The 20,728-nt window shown below is 45.3% G+C and overlaps 1 protein-coding gene across 3 annotated transcripts in view; it reads right to left on the bottom strand.

Moving 5' to 3' along the window:
• Positions 1-20,728, bottom strand: part of LOC147114980 (ATP-binding cassette sub-family C member 9-like) — a 332,333-nt gene that overhangs the window by 137,485 nt on the left and 174,120 nt on the right. For all 3 annotated transcript variants that reach the window (XM_085993156.1, XM_085993155.1, XM_085993157.1), the window contains one exon: positions 11,119-11,282. In XM_085993156.1, the coding sequence (XP_085849282.1) occupies positions 11,119-11,282 (164 nt within the window). The remainder of the gene's footprint in view (positions 1-11,118; positions 11,283-20,728) is intronic.

The raw sequence follows: 20,728 nt of genomic DNA, 5'->3' as shown, positions 1-20,728 counted from the left end.
GTGACCACACCGGTATATAAACGTTGTGTAGGGATTTGCTGGGCAGTTCAGCCCTGACCTCCGAATGGTAAAGACCTGTTAAAAGTTATTCTTGTGGTCTGTGTCCAGTGATTTATAATAAGCATAACTGGGACACAGACTTAACAGTGGCGACGAGTCCGATCTTACCCTGCGGCAGTTTTACATCCAAGGCAGCTTCGTCCTCAGAACGGGCGTCGAGAAGAGGCATCCGCCCTCATCATCCTGCTGAGCACCATCGCATGGGAGGCATCGAGAACCCGGGTTAAAAAGAAAAATTATGACCACGAAGCCCTCCATCAGCGACAGGCAGTGATCATCCCTTCTACCACGGTGGTGGGTAAGCCGATCAGCGACACGAGCAGAAAGTCGGCCGCGTTGACTGTGGAGTGGGGGGATGGAAAACGGAGGAAAAAGGGCGGAGAACTCGACCACGGCCGGTGAAAAGGGCCGGGCTGCAATCGAGGCCGAGAGGTGCAGCGACTGGGGCAGCTTAAGGCACGAGAGCCGCGGAGAACTCAAACGCAGCCGGTGTAAAGGACCGGCCTGCATGCGGGGCTGAGAGGCGCAACAGCAGGGGAGTAAAAGCAGCGTCGGGGAATTGAGAACCGCTGGGGAGGCGAGGACGGCAATCGCCATTGCAGCCAGCGGGGGAAGAAGGCAAACGCGGGAATCCGCCATTGTAGTCGGCGGGGGAAGAAGACGAGTGCGGGAAAGACCGCCAAGCGCGGGAAGCCGCCATTTTAGTAGGCGGGGGAAGAAGACAAGCGCGGGAAGCCGCCATTTTGAGAAAAAGAAAAATTTAAAAACTTGCAAGGATGCCTAAACATGGGAACATTAATACCTTTGATAGCGATATCGAAGATTGGACCACGTATGTAGAACGCATGGAAGTTTATTGTAAAGCAAATAAGGTACCAGATGAAGAGAAAGCACTAACCTTATTAAGCTCAATGGGTGCGAAGACATACGGGCTATTGAAGCACCTTCTATCACCAGATAAACCGGCGGATCAGACTTTCGCGAATATTGTTACTGTCCTGAAAAATCATTTAAACCCCACGCCGCTGATGATAGCGGAACGATTTAAATTTTACAGAAGAACGCAGCTGAAAGACGAAAGCAATGCTGAATTTTTAATTGAACTGCGTAAGCTATCAAAGTACTGACAGTTTGGAACAGGACTAGCAGATGCGCTGAGAGATAAATTTGTGTGTGGATTGTTAAAAGAAGGAACACAAAAGCGATTGCTAGAGGAGAATGATCTTACGCTTGATAAAGCTGTCACTATTGCAGCATCGCACGAAGCCGCAGCGAGAGGCACTGCGGAAATGCAGCTAAGGTCATCGGAACTCAGCACCAATCAAATGGTCTTGGGTACAGTAAAATGTTATCGTTGTGGAAAGACAACGCACGATCAGAACCAGTGCTGGTTCAAAAATCAGGAATGCAGAAAATGTGGCAGGCTTGGTCACATAGCTAAAGTATGCCGGTCAGGAAAGAAGACCAGCAGCAAAAAGTCACCGCAGGAAAAGTACAGAAAGGTACACAAGGTGACAGAGAACAGTTCAAATGAACAGAAGTCAAATTCAGACTCCAGCAGTAATGAACTGGGTAGTCTAAGAGTACACAATGTTGGTAATGAAGCAGGCCTCCAAACAATCTGGGTCACACTTCAGATAGCAGGAGTCCAAGTGAAGATGGAATTGGACACTGGATCGGCATTGGCGGTCATGAATAAGCAAGATTACAAAAGGTTATTCCCACATATTCCCCTACGGGATACGGAGATTGCATTGAAAACATACACGGGGCAAAGAGTATACCCCATCGGGAAGATAGAGGTAAAGGTGGTCCACAAGGGCAAAGAAAGCCGAGGAATGGACTTATATGTGCTACCTGAGGGAGGTCCACCACTACTGGGACGGGAGTGGATTAGGAAAATAAATATGGACTGGCATTCCTTAAAAGCACTAACGGTAGATTCCGGTAAAAAAGATGTCAAACCTAAACGATTGTCCAGAATATTGGACGATGCTAAAGAGGTGTTCCAACAGGGACTGGGAACACGGAGAGGAATTACGGCAAACATCAAGGTTGAAGAACATGCAAACCCAAAATTTTTGAAAGCCAGACCGGTACCTTATGCGATACGACCTGCTGTGGAAGCTGAGCTGGAAGGGCTAGAACGTTCAGGAGTACTGTCTAAGGTAGACTGGAGTGAGTGGGCCACGCCCATTGTTCCCGTCATGAAGCGTTCATCGAGCAACAAGCCGGGGGAACCGGGGAAGGTTCGCATCTGTGGAGATTTCAAGATCACTGTTAATCCGGTGCTTCACACGGTGCAGTATCCGCTTCCGCGGATTGAGGATATCTTCGCTTCGTTGTCTGGCGGGATACACTTCACCAAGATAGACCTGGCGCAGGCGTACTTACAGATGGAAGTTGAGGAAGAGTCACGCCAGTATCTCACGATCAACACGCATAGAGACTTGTACCGGTATAATAGACTGGTTTTTGGAGTGGCATCGGCTCCAGCAATTTGGCAGAGGGCCATGGAGCAGGTATTACAGGGAATTCCAGGCACACAATGTTACCTGGATGATATTCTGATTACAGGAGATGATGACGAGGAACACCTTGCAAATTTGGAACTGGTGCTCACCAGATTGAAAGAATATGGACTTCGAGTTAATCGCCAGAAATGTGAGTTCTTTCAGAAGCGGATCTCGTACTGTGGTCATGTCATTGACCAGGAGGGGCTTCATAAGTCTCCTGACAAGATCGAAGCTGTTGTGAAGGCTCCCGCTCCGGATAATGTATCCCAGTTGAGGTCGTTCCTAGGGTTGATTAACTATTACCATAAGTTTCTGCCAAATTTATCCACGGTGCTGCACCCGCTGAACGCTCTTTTGCAGAAGGGAGTACCATGGAAGTGGAGCGAGGACTGTAAGAGGGCCTTTCGCAAAAGCAAGGCATTGATCACCTCAGAGGAAGTATTGGCTCACTTCAACCCAACGCTGCCTATTCGTTTGGCTTGTGATGCTTCTCCATATGGTATTGGGGCAGTACTCTCACACAAGTTGCCAAATGGCCTGGAGAGGCCAGTTGCGTTCGCATCCAGATCATTGACCTCCGCTGAGCGCAACTATGCTCAGATAGATAGGGAGGCTCTCAGCCTTGTGTGGGGAGTAAAGAAGTTTAATCATTACCTGCAGGGCCAAAAGTTTATGCTTCTGACAGACCACCAGCCGTTGGTATCCATTTTTAACCCTAAGAAGGGTGTTTCGGTGATGACAGCACAGAGACTCCAGAGATGGTCCCTTTTCCTAGGGGCACATCAATATCAGATCGAATTCAAAAGTACAAAGCAGCATGGTAATGCTGATGGGCTGCCGCGCCTGCCACTACCTACAGAGGAGGAGGCACCGACGGTTGACCCTGTTGAGTTATTTCACTCGACCATCATCGAATGTTTACCAGTCACCAATGCAAGTATTGAAAGAGAAACCAGGAACGACCCGACACTGTCCCGGGTCTATGAAGTGACAGTGAAGGGATGGCCAGCACATGGTGATCCACTGTTACCGGCATTCTCAGCAAGACGAGAACAGCTGTCCGTCTGTCAAGGAACATTGGTGTATGGAACAAGGGTGATTATTCCTCCTAAGTTAAGAGAGAGAGTTCTAAAGGAACTGCATGAAGGTCATCTGGGGGGGGGGAGTCAAGATGAAAAGCCTTGCTAGGGCTTGTGTGGTGGCCGGGTATCGACCAACAGATAGAGGATCTGACGAAAAGCTGCTCAGGGTGCCAAAAAGTGCAAAATGCACCTCCGATTGCACCGCTGCATCCATGGGAATGGCCTTCAACCCCATGGCAATGTGTACATATTGACTTTGCTGGTCCATTCATGGACTCCATGTTTTTAATTGCGGTGGACACACATTCTAAATGGCCAGAAGTGATTAAGATGACTACCACTACCTCGGAAAAGACGATCGCAGTGCTAAGAACGATATTTGCAAGAAATGGATTGCCAGAACAAATATGTTCAGACAACAGACCGCAGTTCGTGTCAGAAGAATTTCAGAAATAAATGAAGAAGAATGGGGTGAAACATTATACCTCTGCCCCATATCATCCGGCTACAAACGGGTTGGCCGAGAGATTTGTACAAACGTTCAAAAAAGCAATAAAGGCCATGAGCGAAGATCAGATTCCACTACAACACAAGGTGGACAAATTCCTACTGGCATATCGAAACGCCACTCATGCAATGACAAACCAAAGTCCTGCCATGATGTTCTATAACAGGAGGTTGCGGTCCAGGTTGGACTTGTTAAAACCAAATGTGCGGAGGGAAGTTGAAAACAAACAGTTCCAGCATATAAATAACAAGACCACTCGGAGTTTCGAAATAGGACAACCAGTGTTAGCCCGGGACTATAAAAACGAGAAATGGCAATCTGGAACAATTCGGGCCAGACAAGGACCCCTGATGTACACGGTAGATATTGGTGAAAATGTAATACGGCGTCATGCTGACCAACTGGTAGAATCGAGAACAAGGGTTGAACCCAGGGTTACGGCAGAGACAACCGTGGAAGAAGTTAGTGAACCTGAAGCATCTACCTCAGAAGTGAATGTACCTGAGGATGATGTCCAATCCATAAGAGATCAACTAGATGAGTCACCCCAGCAATGAGAATCAGAGACCCCTGAAAGGCGTTATCCAACTCGAATCAGGAGGCCTCCTCAGAGACTGAATCTTTGAACTGTTTTGCATGAAGTTGTATATATATATCTATATGTTATTATGTTATGTTAAATGGGGATATAACTGTTAAGCTAAAAAGGGAGGATTGTGGTGTATGTAACCTGTTCCACCTTAAGAGAACTACCTTAAGAGATGTACTACTTTCTCTTGGCTGCTGCATACTGTAATACCGGTGGTGACCACACCGGTATATAAACGTTGTGTAGGGATCTGCTGGGCAGTTCAGCCCTGACCTCCGAATAGTAAAGACATGTTAAAAGTTATTCTTGTGGTCTGTGTCCAGTGATTTATAATAAGCATAACTGGGACACACAGACTTAACAATTATTGTAAATCTTTTCTGCACCCTCTCTCAGGCCTTCACATCCTTCCGAAAGTGCGGTGCCCAGAATTGGACACAATATTCCAGTTGAGGCCGAACCAGTGTTTTATAAAGGTTCATCATAACTTCCTTGCTTTTGTGCTCTATGCCTCTATTTATGAAGTCCAGGATTCCGTATGCTTTATTAGCCACTTTCTCAACCTGCCCTGCCACCTTCAACGATTTGTGCACATATACCCCTAGGTCTCTCTGTTCATGCACCCACTTTAGTGTTGTACCCTTTAGTTTATATTGCCTCTCCTCGTTCTTCCTACCAAAATGTATCACTTAGCACTTTTCTGCATTAAATTTCATCTGCCACATGTCTGCCCATTCCACCAGCCTATCTATGTCCTCTTGATGTCTATCACTATCCTCCTTACTGTTCACTATACTTCCAAGTTTTGGTTCATCTGCAAATTTTGAAATTGCGCCCTGTACACCCAAGTCTGTCATTAATATAGATCAAGAAAAGCAGTAGTCCTAGTACCGACCCCTGGGAACACAACTATGTGCCTTCCTCCAGTCCGATAAACAGCTGTTCACCACTACACTCTGTTTTCTGTCACTTAGCCAATTTCGTATCCATGCTGCCACTGTCCCTTTTATTCCATGGGCTTCAACTTTGCTGGCAAGCCTATTGTGTGGCACTTTAACAAACGCCTTCTAGAAGTCCACGTACACCACATCAACTCTCTTGGTTACCTCATCAAAAAACTCAATCAAGTTAGTTAAACACTATTTGCCTTCAACAAATCCGTGCTGGCTTTCCACAGTTGCCCAAGTGACTGTGGTGAAGGTACTCCCACAGTGCTGTTAAGGAGGGAGTTCCAGGATTTTGACCCAACGACAATGAATGAATGGAGGTATATTTCCAAGTCAGGATGGTGTGTGAATTGGAGGGGAACTTGGATGTGATGGTGTTCCCATGCGTCTGCTCGTCTTGTCCTTCTAGATGGTAGAGGTCGCAGGTCTTGGAGGTGCTGTCGAAGAAGCTTTGGCGAGATGCTGCAGTGAATCTTGTAGATGGTACACACAGCAGCCAGGATGCGCCGGTGGTGGAAGGAGTGTTTAAGGTGGTGGATGGGATGCCAATCAATTTGGCTGCTTTGTCCTGGATGGTGTCAAGCTTCTTGAGTGTTGTTGGAGCTGCACTCATCCAGGCAAGTGGAGAGTATTCCATCACCCTCCTGACTTGTGCCTTGTAAATGGTGAAAAGGCTTTGGGGAGTCAGGAGGTGAGACACTCGGCACAGAATACCCAGCCTCTGACCAGCTCTTGTAGCCATAGTGTTTATGTGGCTGGTCCAGTTAAGTTTCTCGTCAATGGTGACCCAGAGGATGTTGATGGTGGGGGATTCGGTGATGGTAATGCCATTGAATATCAAGGGATGGTGGTTAGACTCTCTCTTGTTGGAGATAGTCATTGCCTGGCACTTGTGTGGTGCTAATGATACCTGCCACTTATCAGCCCAAGCCTGAATGTCGGCCAGGTCTTGCTGCATTCGGGCATGGACTGCTTCATTATCTGAGGAGTTGCGAATGGAACTGAACACTGTGCAATCATCAGCGAACATCCCCACTTCTTACCTTCTGATGGAGGGAAGGTCATTGATGAAGCAGCTGAAGATGGTTCGGCCAAGGACACTACCCTGAGGAACTCCTGCAATGATGTCCTGGGGCTGAGATGATTGACTTCTAACAACCACAACCATCTTCCTTATGTTGGTAGGTATGACTCTAGCCAGTGGAGAGTTTTCCCCCTGATTCCCATTGACTCTCACCTCACCTCTAGCTTGGATTTGTCTTGCTTTTTGCGGACAAGGCACACCTGGGCAATTTTCCACATTGTCAGGTAGATACCAGTGTTGTAGCTGTATGTGAAAAGCTTGTCTAGTTCTGAAGCACACTTCAGCATGACAGCCGGAATGTTGTCGGAGCCCATAGCCTTGCTGTATCCAGTGCGCTCAGCCGTTTCTTGATAACACGTGGGGTAAATCGAATTAGCTGAAGACTGGCTTCTGTAATAGTGGCAATCTCGGGAGGAGGCCGAGAACATAAGAAATAGGAGGAGGAGTAGGCCATTTGGCCCTTTGAGCCTGCTCCGCCATTCAATAAGATCATGGCTGATCTTCTACCTCAGCTTCACTTTCCTGAATTATCCCCATATCCCTTGATTCCTTTAATATTCAAAAATCTATCAATCTCTGTCTTGAATATACTCAATGACTGAGCCTCCACAGCCCTCTGGGGTAGAGAATTCCAAAGATTCACCACCCTCTGAGTGAAGAAATTTCTCTTCCTCTCAGTCCTAACTGGGCCGACCCCTTATTCTGAGACTGTGACCCCTGGTTCTAGACTTCCCAGCCAGGGGAAACATCCTCCCTGCATCTACCCTGTCAAGCCCTGTAAGAATTTTGTATGTTTCAATGAGATCACCTCTCATTCTTCTAAACTCCAGAGAATATAGGCCTAGTCTACTCAATCTGTCCTCATAGGACAATCCCCCCCATCCCAGGAACCAGTCTGGTGAACCTTCGTTGCACTCCCTCTAGGGCAAGTATATCCTTCCTTAGGTAAGGAGACCAAAACTGTACACAATACTCCAGGTGTGGTCTCACCAGGGCCCTATATAATTGCAGTAAGACGTCTTTACTCTTGTATTCAAATCCTCTTGTAATAAAGGCCAACATACCATTTGTTTTCCTAATTGCTTACTGTACCTGCATGTTAACTTTCAGTGATTCGTGTACAAGGACACCCAGGTCCCTCTGAACACCAACATTTCCCAATCTCTCACCATTTAAAAAATAAGCTGCTTTTCTATTTTTCCTACCAAAGTGGATAACTTCACATTTCTCCACATTATATTCCATTGCCATGTTCTTGCTCACTCACTTGTCTGTCTATATCCCCCTGAAGCCTCCTTGCATCCTCCTCAAAACTTAAATTCCCACCCAGCTTTGTATCATCAGCAAACTTGGATACATTACATTTGGTCCCCTCATCCAAATCATTGATGTAGACTGTGAATAGCTGAGGCCCAAGCACTGATCCTTGCGGTACCCCACTAGTAACAGCCTGCCAACTCGAAAATGACCCGTTTATTCCTACTCTCTGTTTTCTGTCCGTTAACCAATCCTCAATCCATGCTAGTATATTACCCCCAATCCCATGAGCCCTAATTTTGTTTAATAACCTCTTGTGTGGTACCTTATCGAATGCCTTCTGAAAATCCAAATACACCACATCCACTGGTTCCCCCTTATCTATTCTGCTAGTTGGAACCTCAAAAAACTCCAACTGATTCGTCAAACACGATTTCCCTTTCATAAATCAGTGTTGACTCTGCCCAATCCTATTATTATTTTCGAAGTGCCCTGTTAGCACGTCCTTAATAATAGATTCTAGCATTTTCCATACTACTGATGTCAGGCTAACTGGTCTGTAGTTCCCCATTTTCTCTCTCCCTCCTGTCTTAAATAGTGGGGTTACATTTGCTACCTTCCAATCCACAGGAACCATTCTAGAATCTATGGAATTTTGGAAAATGACAACCAATGCATCCACCATCTCTATAGCCAACTCTTTCAAAACCCTAGGATGTAGGCTATCAGGTCCAGGAGATTTATCGACTTTCAGTCGCATTAATTTCTCCAGTACTACTTTTTAACTAATACCAATTTCTTTCAGTTCCTCATTCTCGCTAGACCCTTGGTTCCCAAGAAGGATCATCCACTCGGCACTTCTGGCTGAAGATGGTTGCGAACGCTTATGTCTCGTCTTTTGCAGTCACGTGCTGGGCTCCACCATCATTGAGGATGGGGATGTTCATGGAGCCTCCTCCTCCCATTAGTTGTTTAATTTTCCACCACCATTCATGACTGGATGTGGCAGGACTGCAGAGCTTTGTTCTGATCCGTTGGTTGTGGGATTGCTTAGCTCTGTCTATAGCATGCTGTTTCCGCTGTTTACCAGTCTGGCAGGACTCGGCCAGCTTCGGCAATAGTAGTGTTACCGAGCCGCTCTTGGTGATGGACATTGAACACTTTCTGTGCCCTTGCTGCCCACAGTGCTTCTTCCAAGTTCAACATGGAGTACGGATTCATCAGCTGAGGGAAATAAGGTTTCCTTGCCCATGTTTGACTTGATAACATGAGACTTCATGGGGTCCGGAGTCAATGCTGAGGAATCCCAGGGCCACTCCCTTCCGACTGTGCCAGCTCTGCCGTTGGGACAGGACATACACAGGGATGTTAATGGAGGAGGAGTCTGGCTGAAAGGTACGATTCTGTGAGTATGACTATGTTAGACTGTTGCTTGATTAGTCTGTGAGAGAGCCCTTCCCAATTTTAGCACAAGTTCCACATGTTAGAAAGGAGGACTTTGCAGGGTCACCTGGGCTGGGTGTGCTTTTGTCGTGTCAAGTGCCTAGGTCGATGCTGGGTGGTCCGTCTGGTTTTATTCTTATCGTACTTCTTTGTAGTCGTTTAGTACAACGGAGTGGCTTGCTAGGCCGTTTCCGACGGCTGTTAAGAGTCAATCACATTGCTGTGAGTCACATGCAGGCCAGACCAGGTAAGGATGGCAGATTTCCTTCCCTAAAGGACATTAGTGAACTAGAGGGGTTTTTTACAACAATCCGGTAGTTTCATGCTCACCATTACTGACACTAGCTTTTTTATTCCAGATTTATTTAATTAACTGAATTTAAATTCCCCAGCTGCCGTGGTGGGATTTGACTCATGTCACCAGATCATTCTTCCAGGCCTCTAGGTTACTAGTCCAGTAACATAACCTAGGCTACTGTACCCCATGGATATATATGGTGAATCTACAAACTGGAGTTCTGTGCACAGTTTTGGTCTCCTTATCTAAGGAAGGATATACTTGCCTTGGAGCCGGTGCAATGAAGGTTCACTAGATTAATTCCTGGGATGAGAGGGCTGTCCTATGATGAGAGATTGTGTAGAATGGGCATTTACTCTCTGGAGTTTAGAAGAATGAGAGGTGATCTCATTGAAACATACAATATTCTGAAGGGGATTGACAGGATAGATGCTGAGAGGTTGTCTTCCCCTGGCTGGAGCATCTAGAACTAGGGGGCATAGTCTCAGGATAAGGGGTAGGCTATTTAAGACTGAGATGAGAAGGAATTTCTTCACTCAGAGGGTTGTGAATCTTTGGAATTCTCTGCCCCAGAGGGCTGTGAATGCTGAATCTTTGAGTATATTCAAGGCTGAGATCGATAGATTTTTGGACTCTAGGGGAATCAAGAGATATGGAGATTGGGCGGGAAAGTGGAGTTGAGGTAGAAGATCAGCCATGATCTTACTGAATGGTGGAGCAGACTCGAGGGGCCATATGGCCTAGTCCTGCTCTTATTTCTTATGTTCTTAAACTATACATAAGTTTCCAGTGTTCTAAATCTATTTCCTTTTGTGCTTACCTTGGACTTGAATGGTCTTTCATTTGCGATGCAACTTTACCAACCAACCAACACTATTAATCAGCAGCTTTATTGGGCCATTTCCAATTGATGTTTCATTTTCTATTCTAAGGTTAGATTTATTTTTAAATCCAAATTTTTCATTGCCTTTTTTTTTTTTAATTCAAAAAGTCAGAAATGATAAAATGCCATTCGGCCCAACAAAGCTCATTACTGTCAAGTACATTACCTTTCCCTACAAGTAATCCAGTTAGTCTTATAATATCTCAATGTTTTTATATCTGATACCTTGCTTGATCATAGAATCATAGAATGGTTACAGCACAGAATGAGGCCATTCAGCCCGTCGAGCCCGTGCCGGCTCGTACCTGTCTCATGATAGATTAATACAAAAGTTCATCAATCACTTACATAACTTGCAGTTTTGAAACACTTTCTATATGTATAGTATGCCACTAAAGCCAAAAGAAAATTCACCACATCTACAATTAATAAAATCAATTTGAAACTTTACCTGCATTTAGGAAGGAGTTCCACATCATCTGGTTTGCATTCTTCTGGCTTTGCTCCATTGGGATAATTCATTATAGAGTCAGAATGAGGTTTTTCTGGGTGCTCTAAAGAATCCGTGTGGTTGTTAGAATGATCAGGAACATCTTTTCTTTCTGTCTGCCCAAGCTGTGAAATTAAAATAAAGTATAATGAAAAAAAAAAATCACACTTTATATTGTTTTGTAGTAGTTCAAGTAAATGATTCCTCCAAAATTGCATGGAACAAGCAAAAAGTAATTCATAGTATTAAAACAATACTAAACCAAAACCACTCAAGTCCAATATAGGAAATTTTCTAACACTCGCTTCATTCTATTTTCATAAGTTTTCTGTAAATTCCTTTTCTCAGTCTCGAGGACATTCGTGAGATCATAATTGGCATGTTCATCTAATGCTTAAGAGCCTTGCACTTCCGATTAAGCAACCAAACTCTCATCATCTGGAAGTGCTTCCAGAAATCGATTCTTTAGCATTAATTAGGAACATAGGAACAGGAGTAGGCCATTTAGCCCCTCGAGCCTGTTCTGCCATTCAACCATGAGATCGTGGCTGATCTGTACCTTAATCCCACCCACCTGTCCTGGCTCCATATTCTTTAATACCTTGGTTAGCAAAAATCTATCGATCTATGATTTAAAGTTATTAATTGAGCTAGCATCTACTGCTCTCTGTAGGAGAGAGTTCCACGCTTCTGCCACCCTTTGCATGAGGAAGCGTTTCCTAACTTTTCTGAACGGACTGGATCTGATTTTACAACAACATCAACAACTTGTATTTATATAGCACCTTTAACTTAGTAAAACGTCCCAAGGCACTTCACAGAAGTGTCATAAAACAAAATTTGACACCGAGCCACATAAACAGAAATTAGGGCAGATCACAAAAAGATTGGTCAGAGGTAGGTTTTAAGGAGCGTCTTAAAGTAGGAAAGAGAGGTAGAGAGGCAAAGAGGTTTAGGGAGGGAATTTCAGAACTTAGGTCCTTGGCAGCTGAAGGCACATAAGAACATAAGAAATAGGAGCAGGAGTAGGCCAATTGGCCCCTCGAGCCTGCTCCGCCATTCAATAAGATCATGGCTGATCTGATCCTAACCGCCAATCCACTATGACAGGACTATCTCCTGAATCTAACAGCATTAGACACACGAAAACAGGAGCAGGATCAGGCTACACGGCCCCTGGGCCCGCTCCGCTACCCACAGGGCCATGACCTATCCGAACCTAGACTCATGTCCAAATTCCTGCCCGCTCCCCGTAACCCTTAATTCCCTTTTCTACTAGGAAACTGTCTATTTCTGTTTTAAATTTATGTAATGATGTAGCTTCGACAGCTTTTTGGGGCAGCATATTCCATGGACCTACCACCCTCTGAGTGAAGTAGTTCCTCCTCATCTCAGTTTTGAAAGAGCAGCCCCTTATTCTAAGACTATGCCCCCTAGTTCTAGTTTCACCCATCATCTGGAACATCCTCCCTGCATCCACCCGATCCAACCCCTTCATAATCTTATATGTTTCAATAAGATCGCCTCTCATTCTTCTGAACTCCAATGAGTAGAGTCCCAATCTACTCAACCTCTCCTCATATGTCCATCCCCTCATCCCCGGGATTAATCGAGTGAACCTTCTTTGTACTGACTCGAGAGCAAGTATGTCCTTTCTTAAGTATGGACACCAAAACTGTATGCAGTATTCCAGGTGCGGTCTCACCAATACCTTGTACAACTGAAGCAATACCTCCCTATTTTTATATTCTATCCCCCTAGCAATGAAAGCCAACATTCCATTGGCCTTCTTAATCACTTGCTGCACCTGCATACTAACCTTTTGAGTTTCGTGCACCAGGACCCCCAGATCCCTTTGTACTTCAGTACTTTCCAGCTTCTTGCCATTAAGATAATAACTTGCTCTACGATTTTTCCTGCCAAAGTGCATAACCTCACACTTTCCAGTATTGTATTCCATCTGCCAAATCTCTGCCCACTTACTTAGCCTGTCTATGTCCCCTTGCAGGTTTTTTATGTCCTCCTCACTCACTACTTTCCCTCCCATCTTAGTATCATCTGCAAACTTTGATGTGTTACACTCGGTCCCCTCCTCCAAATCGTTAATATAGATTGTAAAGAGTTGGGGACCCAGCACTGACCCCTGCGGAACACCACTGGTTACTGATTGCCAGTCTGAATATGAACCATTTATCCCAACTCTCTGCCTTCTGTTAGATAGCCAATCCTCTATCCATGCCAGAATATTACCCCCAATCCCGTGATTTTTTTATCTTAAGCAATAATCTTTTGTGTGGCACCTTGTCAAATGCCTTTTGGAAGTCTAAATACACTACGTCCACTGGTTCACCTTTATCCACCCTATATGTTACTTCCTCAAAGAACTCCAGCAAATTTGTCAAACATGACTTCCCCTTCATAAAACCATGTTGACTTTGTCCTATTAAATTATGATTATCCAAATGTCCTGTTACTGTCTCCTTAATAATGGGCTCCAAAATTTTACCTACCACAGATGTTAGGCTAACCGGTCTATAGTTTCCAGCCTTCTGTCTACTGCCCTTTTTAAATAAGGGTGTTACATTAGCAGTTTTCCAGTCTGCCGGGACCTTTGCTGAGTCCAGGGAGTTTTGGAAGATTATTACCAATGCATCCACAATCCCTACCGCCACTTCCCTCAAAACCCTGGGATGTAAGCCATCAGGTCCAGGTGATTTATCCGCCTTGAGTCCCATTATTTTACCAAGTACTACTTCCTTAGTGATTTTAATCGTATTTAGCTCCTCCCCCCCCTATAGCCCCCTGCTTGTCAAGTGTTGGGATATTCTTGGTGTCCTCTACTGTAAAGACTGATACAAAATATTCATTCAGTGTTTTTGCCATCTCCATATTTCCCACCATTAATTTCCCGGTCTCATCCTCTAAGGGACCAACATTTACTTTAGCCACCCTTTTTCTTTTTATATAACTATAAAAACTCTTACTATCTGTCTTTATATTTTTTGCTAATTTACTTTCATAATCTATCTTCCCTTTCTTAATCAATCTTTTTGTTATTTTTTGCTGTCTTTTAAAGTTTTCCCAATCCTCTATCCTCCCACTAGATTTGGCTACCTTATATGCCCTTGTTTTTAGTCGAATACTATCCTTAATTTCTTTACTTAGCCACGGATGGCTGTCTTTTCTTTTACACCCTTTTCTTCTCAGTGGAATATACTTTTTTTGGAATTTGTAAAATAACTCCTTAAATGTACACCACTGATCATGTATCGTCTTATCCTTTAACCTATTTTCCCAATCCACTTTACTCAATTCCGCTCTCATACCTTCATAGTCTCCTTTATTCAAGCTTAGCACGCTTGTTTGAGATACAGCCTCCTCACCCTCTAACTGAATATGGAATTCAACCATGTTATGGTCACTCATTCCAAGGGGATCCTTTACTAGGACATTTTTAATTAATCCTGTCTCGTTACACAGGACCAGATCTAAGGTTGCTTGCCCCCTGGTTGGTTCAGTTACATACTGCTCAAGAAACCCATCCCTAATACACTCAATGAACTCATCCTCAAGGCAGCCCTGCCCAATTTGATTCGTCCAATTTATATGATAGTTAAAATCCCCCATAATTATAGATGTTCCCTTATTACAAGCCTCAACTATTTCCTGATTGATACTCCGTCCAACCGAGTTGCGACTGTTCGGAGGCCTATATACTACACCCACTAGTGTTTTTTTCCCCTTATTATTCCTTATCTCCACCCAAACTGTTTCATTATCCTGATCCTTTGACCCAATATCATTTCTCTGTATTACAGTGATTCCTTCCTTTATTAACATAGCCACCCCACCTCCCCTTCCTTCCTGCCTGTCCTTCCTGATTGTTAAATAACCTGGTATGTTTAATTCCCAGGCATTGTCACCCTGCAGCCATGTTTCTGTAATGGCCACAAGATCATACCCATATGTAGCTATTTGTGCCTTTAACTCGTCTATTTTGTTACGATTTTGGCACGGCCACCAATGGCTGAGCGATTAAAGTCAGGGATGCTCAAGAGGGCAGAATTAGAGGATTTTAAGGTCATGTCCCCTTGTCCGAGACTCCCCCATCAGCAGAAAAAGTTTCTCTCCTACTACCTTATCAATTCCTTTCAAAATTCTAAAAACCTCAATCAAATCACCCCCTAACCTTATATATTGCAGGGAAAACAAGCCTAGTTTATATAATCTCTCCTCATAATTTAACCCTTGGAGCCTTGGTAACATTCTGGTGAATCTATGCTACACTTCTTCCAAGGCCATCTTATCCATTCTAAGATGCGGTGCCCAGAACTATACATGGTATTCCAGATGTGGTCAAACCAGGTCCTTTGTATAAAACCAGAAAATGCTTGAAATACTCACCAGGTCAGGCAGCAATTGTGGAGAGAGAAAGAGTTAACGTTTCAGGTCGATGGCCTTTTGTCAGAACTGGTCATCGACCTGAAACATTGGCCGTAATTTTCTGTACCTGGGCGGGTCGGGTGCGGGTGGTTGCCGTGGCGGGTCGCAACCCCGTTCTTCATCCCATGCCGCTCCCGAGATCGGCTTTCTGTTAATGGGGCCTATTAAGGCTACCCTGCGCATTACCCGGCCCAATTAAATGGTGTGAGTCTGATGACGTCAGCGATGATGCATTTTCAGCCGGGATATTTAAAGGGGCCATGGCCACATTGCATCTGAAGGTTCATCTAGGAGTGTGCAGACAATACACTGCACAATTGGACTGCTACACAGAGTGCCAAACATGACTGCACTGAGACAGGGGACTGCACCCAGGTTCTCCGATGACTCCCTCCATATGCTTGTGGAGGGAGTGAGAGCCTTCCCTTCTAATGGGCAGAGCAGACCTCCCCAGGAGACAAAAAGAGCCTGGCTCCAAATAGCAGAGGGGGTGAACAGCAGAGATGTGGTCAGGAGGACCTGGGTGCAGTGCCACAAACATTTCAATGATCTCATTAGATCAGGAAAACTGGCTTCAAAGCCACACTCAACTTCAGTCTGCTGTGCCTCTCATCACATCCCCATCACTCTGCCTTCCCAACCCTGCTCCTGCACATCCTTAATCACACCTACATTTCTTGCACATCCACCCATCCCTCTCTATCTACATTTTCACATCCCCATCCGACTAGCCACCCCTCACACTTCCCCTCATCCTAATGCAATCATACCAACTAACAACACACAAGGAGGCCACTTGGCATTGCCACCCCACTCCATCATAGTCACCCTCTACAGATGTAACCCATTCATTCCTTACACTCATTCCAACACTCTCACTCAACTTTCTCTTCCTTCCCTCCTTGCAGGAAAAGAGAGCCCACAATAAGAGGGAGAGGGAGAGAACCAGAGGTGGCACTCCATCATTGGCCACCATAACATCAGCAGAGGAGGCTGCCTTGGAAGTTTCTGGAGTCGCCGAGCAGCTGGAGGTGGGAGACGGAGAGAGGGGGACACCTCAGCAACCTGGTGACAGAAATATATATCATACAGCTACATGGTGTAAATCAAGTCACTCATATGGGGACTGATGTCAGCAGCCAGTGAATGTTCATCATGTGCGTAATGGTATCTGTACCCATTCTTCATATGGCATATTTAAATCATCTCTTTACTCTCCCACAGGTCCATCAAGAGCACCCCCCCGGCCCCACCCCCGACTGTCCAGGTGGAAGAGGAAGATGACTCCTCAGAGCAGCATCCGAGGGCGCACCATCACCAGACATAAGCACACCCAGCACCAGCGCAGATACACACACCTCGGTGGGTCCCCCGTAAGAGAGAGTAGTGTTGTCACCTGGAGTCTCACAACTCACAAATGAGCAAAAGCAGATGGTGTTGACAGGGACAGCAGTGGAGACTCCTCGCTGGAGGGTGCAGGATGCTCCCAGCTCTGCTCAGCTGCATGCAGATGCTGAGCCTCGGGGGCCATCCAGAAAGAGGGCGTTCCTGGAGGTGGAGCAAGATGTGCAGGAGGCTTTGACAGGTTTTGCAACCGCGATATTTGCAAATGTGCAGAGAATTAGAGGAGTCCATCTCCAACATTTGTTCATCCCAGTTTGGCATAAAAATAAAACAAAAAAGGTGACTCAACCGTAGCTAACAAGGGAAATTAGGGCTAGCATAAGATCCAAGGCGAGGACATAAGTTCCAAGGAGAGGACATATAAATTGGCCAGAAAAATCAATAATCCTGAGGATTGGGAGCAGTTTAGGATTCAACAAAGGAGGACAAAGGGATTAATTAAGAAAGGGAAAATAGATTATGAGAGTAAGCTTGCAGGGAACATAAAAACTGACTGTAAAAGCTTTTATAGATATGTGAAGAGAAAAAGATTGGTGAAGTCAAGCGTAGGTCTCTTGCAGTCAGAATCAGGGGAATTTATAATGGGGAACAAAGAAATGGCCGACCAACTAAATACATATTTTGGTTCTGTCTTCACAAAGGAGGACACAAATAACCTCCCAGAGATGCCGGGGAACATAGGGTCTGATGAAAGGGTGGAACTGAAAGAAATCAGTATTTGTAGGGAAATGGTGTTAGGAAAATTGATGGGACTGAAGGCCGATAAATCCCTAGGGCCTGATAATCTACATCCCAGGGTACGTAAGGAAGTGGCCCTAGAAATAGTAAATGCATTGCTGGTCATCTTCCAGAACTCGATAGACTCTGGAACAGTACCTGTGGTGTATATGCCTTTAAGAGCCCCCTGTGTACTGTAATGCCGGTAATGGCCACTCGGGCTATATAAGCCTGTATAGTGTCTTGTATGTTAGTTCACCTCCAGACGTTGTTCAGTAAACACCTGTGAAACCAACTCCTGCATTCCGTGTCTCCATTAACACACGGATACAACAGTGGCGACGAATTGGAAACGGACTTACCTGCAATTCGGCAGCACCTCAAGGAGATCGATTCCTCAGACGAAAGTCAAAGAAAAACAAGAAAGAAAAAAAAAAAACTGTGGTTTCACCAGCTAGCCGAGCTGGTGGCAGGTACTGCAATAATCCTTCCTGGGCGGCGGGCTGGGGCTCCATCGGCTGGCTCTGCAGCGGGGCCGAGCAGCGAAGGCAGAGGCAAACAGAGACAGAGGGGGGGAGCACTCGGGAGACGGCCGGCGCTGCAAAGCAGGTCGGCGTTCGGACCAAGCAGAAGGAGGGAAAAGTCCCAGAGAGTCCGGCGGGAACGAGTCTCCACCTATTGAAAAAAACCTATGTAAATAAAAACCGCGGAGAACAGCGTTGTCAGCAGCAGCAGCGGCGGGAAAGCGTGGGAAGCGCCATTTTTTTTCTGCAGGGAAGAAAGGAAAGCGCGGGAGGTGCCATTTTTTTTTCAGGATGCCTAAGGCTGGCAATATTAATGCTTTCGATAGCGATATAGAGGATTGGACCACATATGTGGAAAGAGTGGAGGTATATTGCACAGCAAATGAAATAGAAGATGATAAAAAGGCATCAGTACTTCTAAATCTAATGGGCGCAAGGACATACGGGCTGTTACGAAACTTAATCACTCCAGCCAAACCAAAGGACAAGAATTTTAAGGAGATTGTTGATACCCTACAGGAGCACTTAAACCCAACACCGCTGCTGATAGCGGAACGATTCAAATTCTTCAAGAGGAATCAGCACAAGAATGAAAGTAACGCTGATTACCTCACCGAATTAAGGAAGCTATCAAAGCACTGCCAATTCGGGGCAGGACTGGCAGATTCTCTACGAGACAAATTCGTCTGCGGTCTTCTAAGTGAAGGAACACAGAAAAGGCTACTTTCTGAAAAAGATTTGACACTGGACAAGGCTTTCAGTATGGCTGCATCATACGAGGCAGCCGCAAGAGGAGCTGCAGAGATACAGCAAAAGCCACAGGACTTCGGCACCCATGAAATGACACAGGGTTTCGAAATGTTATCGCTGCAGCAGATCCACCCATGACCAGAGGGACTGCTGGTTCAAGGACAAAGCATGCAGGCAATGCGGAAAGATTGGACACATTGCACGTGTATGCCGATCTGGACACAAAAAATCCACAGACAGGAAAAAAATCAATAAGGAAAAGTACAGAAAGGTACAAATGATGACGGACAGTAGCCCCGAAGACCAGAAGAGCGATAGCGACTAAGAGACTAAGCTGTCTCAAATTACATAATGTAATTGCCAAAAAAGATTGCCAGACCATTCGGGTTACCTTCACGATAGCGGGGTCCCCAGTTAAAATGGAGCTAGATACAGGATCAGCTCTGACCATCATAAGTCGACGGGATTACGAGCGGCTATTTCCGCATATACCTTTGAAAGACACATCCATTATCTTGAAAACATATACGGGGCAGAAAGTATACCCAAAAGGGAAAATAAAGGTGCCTGTTGTATACAATGGCAAGGAAATACAGAAGTTGTATTTATACGTTCTGCAAGATGGTGGTCCACCGCTGTTGGGACGTGAATGGATCAGGAAGATACGTTTAGACTGGCACTCCATTCAGGCACTGACGGTGACCAGTAAGAAAAAAAATGATGACGACGTCATACCCGATTAAAAGACATCTTGGCCAACGCCAAAGAAGTGTTTCAACAGGAACTAGGAACCTTGAAAGGCATCACCGCCTCAATAAAAGTGGAAGATGCGGCAATTCCCAAGTTTTTTAAGGCAAGGCCAGTGCCATACGCAATTCGTCCAGCAGTCGAGGCAGAGCTGGAGAATTTGGAAAAGGCAGGCGTGTTATCCAAGATAGATTGGAGCAAGTGGGCAACACCCATCGTCCCGGTCATGAAGAAAACGTTGAATAATGATAAAGCTGAGGAACAGAGAAAAATTCGCATCTGTGGGGACGTCAAGGTGACTGTAAACCCGGTCCTTCACACGGTACAGTATCCTCTTCCGAGGATAGAAGATATTTTCGCCTCACTATCCAGAGGGAAACGTTTCACCAAAATTGACTTGGCACAGTCATATCTACAGATGGAGGTTGAGGAGGCCTCTAAAAAGTATCTCACGATAAACACACACAAAGGCCTGTACCAGTACAATCGACTGGTTTTCGGAGTGGCATCAGCTCCGGCTATCTGGCAAAGAGCTATGGAGCAAGTCCTGCAAGGGGTTCCGGGGACTCAATGCTACCTAGACGACATCCTTGTAACAGGAGAAAACGACAACGAGCACCTTGCCAATTTGGAGCAGGTGCTCACTAGGCTGAGAGAACGGGGCCTACGAGCAAATCACCCCAAGTGCAAATTTTTCCAGAAACAAGTATCATATTGTGGCCACATAATTAACGAGGAAGGGTTGCATAAGTCACCTGAAAAAATTGAAGCGGTCATAAAAGCCCCAGCACCTGAAAATGTCTCACAATTAAGGTAATTCCTGGGATTGATAAATTACTATCATAAATTTTTACCGAACTTGTCAACTCTTCTGCACCCTCTTAACGAACTGCTATAAACGGGAGTAATTTGGAAATGGAGCGGAGACTGTAAACGTGCCTTCCATAAATGCAAAGGCTTGATCACGTCCAAGGAAGTTTTGGCTC

Source organism: Somniosus microcephalus, chromosome 7, assembly GCF_052327205.1.
Source record: "Somniosus microcephalus isolate GS21.2 chromosome 7, FLI_Smic_1.0, whole genome shotgun sequence".
Taxonomy (NCBI): Eukaryota; Metazoa; Chordata; class Chondrichthyes; order Squaliformes; family Somniosidae; genus Somniosus; species Somniosus microcephalus.
Note: the sequence above shows the minus strand (reverse complement) of the source record. Positions and strands in the feature narration are given on the sequence as shown.